This window comes from Sinocyclocheilus anshuiensis, unplaced genomic scaffold, assembly GCF_001515605.1.
Source record: "Sinocyclocheilus anshuiensis isolate Anshui unplaced genomic scaffold, SAMN03320099.WGS_v1.1 scaffold1543, whole genome shotgun sequence".
In the NCBI taxonomy this organism is placed as follows: Eukaryota; Metazoa; Chordata; class Actinopteri; order Cypriniformes; family Cyprinidae; genus Sinocyclocheilus; species Sinocyclocheilus anshuiensis.
This window is the reverse complement of record NW_015551074.1, coordinates 269390-274735: the sequence shown is the minus strand read 5'-3', so window position 1 is coordinate 274735 and position 5346 is coordinate 269390. Positions and strand designations below refer to the sequence as shown.

Genomic DNA, 5346 nt, shown 5'->3' with positions numbered 1-5346 from the left:
GTGTTTTTGTGTGTGTGTGTGTGTGTGTGTGTGTGTGTGTGTGTGTGTGTGTGTGTGTTTGCAGTGCTTCAATAACTTTATAACAGTAATATTAAATCCAATTAAATCCAAATCGTGTTTCATATATGAAGTTATTTGCTTTCATTTGTTTCGAATCATCTGTAAAGCCGCCGGACGGTTGTTCTGGAACAGACTGGAGCTTTATTTCTGATGCAGCTTTAGCATTTCATGGTGCAAAGGCTTTCGATTACAGATTTTTAATGTGGTCTTAGAGATTTGGAACACAGTGCATATAAAAAATGATGTGTATTATCCCTGCAGAGAACCATATTTATTACAACAGCAACCACCCACATTACCTAGTTTTTTTTATAATTAAAAAATTGATAAAATATTGAAACAAAATTTATTTTTTTCATTTTTTTTCTTTTTTTTTTTAATATATATATATATATATATATATATTATAGAATTGTGTTTGTATTTCCCATTTCACTCACAATATTGTAAAATTGCTTGCTTTTGTTAAAAAAGTGAATGATCTAGTGGTCTTTTGTGTTTTCAGATTCGTTCTTCAGTCATCACGCTGTGTTTCGCTGGAAAAGAGTTCAGCTGGATCCGACACTTCCTCATCGCCGCTGCTATACTGGCCTTCAACAACCTCCTGGTGATCTTCGTCCCCACCATCAGAGACATCTTCGGCTTCATCGGTCAGTAGTTTCTCCACACTGTGCTTCTTAGTAGATGTGGCCCCTTTCCCTCTTGAGAGGAGAAGAAAGTTGAACACACACATATGAACTCCTCTTCCTCCTGTAGGTTCGTCTGCAGCCACCATGCTCATCTTCATCCTACCGGCGGCGTTTTACCTGCGGCTGGTCAAGAGCTTACCGTTCAGATCACCGCAGAAAATATCTGTGAGTATAGACGATATATTATATTACTTTTGCTACTTTATACTTTTGACCTAACTCATTTATCATATTGATTTGAATATAATTATGATGTACCACATTCATTAATACAAAAATACAAAGAGAGAGAATATACATTTTATCCTTTATTATCAACACATGAAGTGCATTAAACATCAGGGTTTCCTAAACTGCGGGGAAATTCAAGGGGGTTCGTGAATTGATCAAATTAATTAAATCATAAAAATGTAAACTGAAAAAAATTAATATTAATAATGAAAATATTAGCTTAAAATCTCAGGGTAAATATTAAAATGATGTGTAAATAATATGTAATTATGTAGTCCATTTAAAAAAAGTAACTGTAATCTGATTAAAAGCATTTTAAAATGTTATATATTCTAATAACTTACAAGTATTTCATTTTTGTAATTTGATTGTTATCCATATTACATTTTATATATATATATGTATATATATATATAGTATACAAGTAATAAACAAGTAAAACTTTATAGTAAATAAACAAGTAATTAACATGTTTTTACTTTATAGTAAAAAAAAAAAAAAATATATTGTATAATGTGAGCAAATGAACTCTTCATATATATATATATATATATATATATAATCCATAATTCTTATATTTTATTGCATTTTATTTTATTATTTCAAGTAATTACACATTATTTTATTTTATCTACAGGCAACCATTTTCCTGGTGGTGGGCATCTTCTTCATGATCGGCAGCTTGTCTCTCATCATCTTGGACTGGATCCACAACCCTCCCGGCTCTAAAGGTGCTCATTAAACCACCGCCGGTCCTCTGCTGAAGCATCCCTCCACACGGACGAACCCTGTGCCTCCACCTCTCTCTCCTCTCATGAGCTCTCCTTTGTTGTTTTAACTTCTCCTGTGTGTTTTCCCGGCGTTCATGACTCTCAGATAGATGTGAAGGTGAGACCGTTGGATGTGAAAGATGTTTAAAGGAAAGAGAGAGAGCTGGGCAGAAGGGTTCATCAAATAAGCACTTGAGGATTTTGATCAAGACATGCCAACAATCACGTTTCCATCATGTTTTTGATTTCATCAGCTGGTCATAGATAGTTAGTTTGCTGTTATTAGTTCACTCAGAGATGACATTTCAGTCATTTTCTCTTCACGTATGCTGAGGAAAATCAACTAAATGATGCAGATTCTATTTCTGAGTGAACTCTTTGTTTAATATTATCACTTGAATCAGATTTCCTCTTTTTTTTTTTGTACCAAAATGAAGTAAAGTTGGTCCACAAAAGCTCAGCTTTTTCCTCTCAACCTGATCCATAAACATTGACTCGATTCTCTTCGTTAAGAGGATTTTGAGCGGCTCAGTTTTGGGTCAGTTCATCGCAAGATGTCTCGACAACTGCATTCAGCTTTCTAAAGCAGTTCAGCTAATGTTTTAGTGACACCAAACGGCAGAAACATCCGTTTCTGACTCATTAATTACCGTAAAGTCATCGCGCACAAGCCCAGACCTGACCGTTCGCTTTCAAAACCAGCTTCTCTTCATCGTAACAGAACGCAGTCCAATCCAATCGGCGTTTATTGTCGAGATCTGTGCCTTCTTTCTGTGCCATATCTGACTACACTGCCTTGCTGGAGAGAAACATGGAGGCTCACACCTGTCTCCCTCATCCGTGCTGAAACAGGTCCAGCCAAAGTGGACGATATTTAAAGATCTTTTGGTGATGTGTTTACTCATGAAGCAAGTGAATATTTCAAATGAAATGGTTATGATATTTTTGCATGTTTTGAATCACAAACATGGTCTTTTTGGACGTTGTATATGGTTTGTAAATAGTCTAATTTGTTCGTTTTTGGTCACTGATGGACGCTGGAAGGGACGGGCACATCAGATGTTCACCGGTAGAGTTTTAGTATTATATTTTCTTTTGTAAATTTGTAGAAAAGCCATTGTATTTCTATTGTGCCTCCTTGACGGTTTTTACGACGAACTGAAAAATGGAGTTACACGTTTTTTCTTTTCTGTTTTTGTTTGTTACTTGATTAGTTAGCAGCTGAAATGGTACAGAGAGACTCGCAGACGAATGTTCGGTCATATTTCTCATCTGGAATATGCTTGAAAACCATCCGATTTTGAGCAGTGTTTGTCTTCCGCCGTTTACATCTGCAAACCACGTATTGGACGTGTTCGTAAGTGCGATTTATATATGTATTTTAAAGTCGACATGAAATCAAAACTGACCCTATTTGCTTTCTCATTAACACTTAAAGTTCTGTTAATGCATTAACTAGCAATACATTTATTCCGTTTCTTTTGGTTTTGTTTTTTTGTAAACGAGACCCATACGGCAAATTTTTTTTCTGGCCAAAATGTATTTTAAATATATGTTGTAAAGAATGAAGTTAAAAGAAATATTTTTTAAAATTGAAAATATTTAGTTGCAACCTTCATATATCAAACTATATTTCAAAATGTATTTCCAATTCATTAATGTTTAATTTTTTTTATATGTTCACTTGTGTTATAGACAACAAATAAAGTTTTTCCTTAAATGTGACATGTGAGCATATTTTCTCGGACTGAATGTATATGGAGGGCAAAATTAATTTTTAAACGCTTTTAAAAATATATTTATATTTTTTAAATATATTTTCTAAATTATACAAAATAATTGCTAAAATAAATAAATATATTTTGAAACATATTTTAGCAAATCTAAATATATTTTGGCCCTTTTTTGTATATTTTGAAATATAATTGTATTTATTTTAAATATATTTAAAAATATATTTTTTGTCATGTGGGTAGTTAATAAAAATACAAGTGTTAATTCATGTAAATTCATTTTTTACTTTTTTCTTATAATGTATTAGTAAATGTTGAAATTAACATTAACTAAGATTAATAAATGCTAAATTAAAAGTATTTTTCATTGTTAGTTCATATAACTAACGTTAACAGATGAAACAAATGTCTGTATACATAATTTTTCATCAAAATGTAAAAAACGCTTTCCTTTTTTTTTTTTTTTTCATTTCTGACCATCCACTCAATTGTCATATTTTCATATGTGATTACGGAAGTAAAATGGGTTGCGAATGTTTTTTCATGTCGACTTTAAGCGTGTTTACATGCTCCTATCGCTACAGACGGTCCGTTCGTCCGCAGCCTCGTGCCTGTCGCTTCCTTCAGGGAAAATGTGCAGGAATTGTAACGTCTCTGAATGTACGAACTGTAACAGTTTACATGTATTTTGGTAATGTGAAGTGAACACAGTATCCCAGTATTTTTCTGACTGTAGAGGAACAGTCGTGAGAAATGAGGTGAAACCTCGTCTGCTCACAAACTGCCATTATAACCTACGTAACCTGCAGCCTTCTGCGGCTCGGCCAATCATATCTGCCACGTCACTGGGGGATTTTTGTATCACTGAAGCTGTTTCCATATTATGTAACATGAAAAATAAAGAAATGTGAAACAACATCCTTCTTTGTGTTTTCACTGATGGAGAAAGTATTCAGTTGCCATGGTGATGTGAATATGAAAGAAAATATCAGAGATATTTAAATTATGGTGATGAATCTCACTTAAACGTTCATAAATATTTAATACTTTGAATAACTACATTTATATAATTACAATAAATAAGAATTTGGGGAAATGTACTTTTATCACAAAAGTAACAAATATGGAAAAAAATTTATGTCATTAAAATAATATAAATATCATGTAAGTAAGTAGCTTTGGATAAAAGTATCTGCTAAATGAATACTGTACATTTATTAAAATATATAATTTTATTTAAAATATCCTAAGCTTTTTTACAGTGACTTTTGTGTATTTTAAAACGGCACAAGAATAATTTAAAACATGCAGTATACACACCTTAAACACGCCAACACTTGATCCAACAGGCCGCACACACACACGAATGAATGAATCAACACAGTGAGCAGACGGGCCTGGGGTGGGGGTGAGCTCTCAGTCAGGATGCAGGTCACAGGTTCAGTGTGAATCATGTCAACAGCTGCTTACATAAGACCACCACACAAGCACATCTGGCCGCCGGTCACCTGTGTGTCTGCTGTAACGACAGACACTTTACAGCATTACAGCCAGTCAGAATGATGCTCACCTGAGTCTGCGTGAATATTTGATGCATTTTTCATGTTTCAAGCAAAGAAAGAAATAAAATCGATTCTTAACATTTAATAGTATTATCAGGTTTAATCAGTGTTATTTTAGTAGTAGTATAGTTGAAATACTATTATAATTTATCAATATTTTTTATTGTAATATTTTATTTTGGTTAACGTTTCATTTATTTCAAATAATGAAAATATTTTGTATGGTTTTAGTTTAATTACCCTGGATTAAATCATTCATAATGAATATAAATTAATATTATATTGTTTTTAATATATTCAA

At 32.8% G+C, this 5346-nt stretch overlaps 1 protein-coding gene across 2 annotated transcripts in view; it reads left to right on the top strand.

Annotated features, from left to right (window-relative positions):
- LOC107662190 (sodium-coupled neutral amino acid transporter 4-like) overlaps positions 1–3243 on the top strand; it is a 30608-nt gene extending 27365 nt beyond the window's left edge. For both annotated transcript variants that reach the window (XM_016452115.1, XM_016452116.1), the window contains exons 14-16: positions 566–710; positions 817–914; positions 1618–3243. In XM_016452115.1, coding sequence (XP_016307601.1) covers positions 566–710; positions 817–914; positions 1618–1722 — 348 coding nt within the window. In that variant the 3' untranslated portion in view covers positions 1723–3243. The remainder of the gene's footprint in view (positions 1–565; positions 711–816; positions 915–1617) is intronic.
- The last annotated feature ends 2103 nt before the right edge of the window (positions 3244–5346 follow it).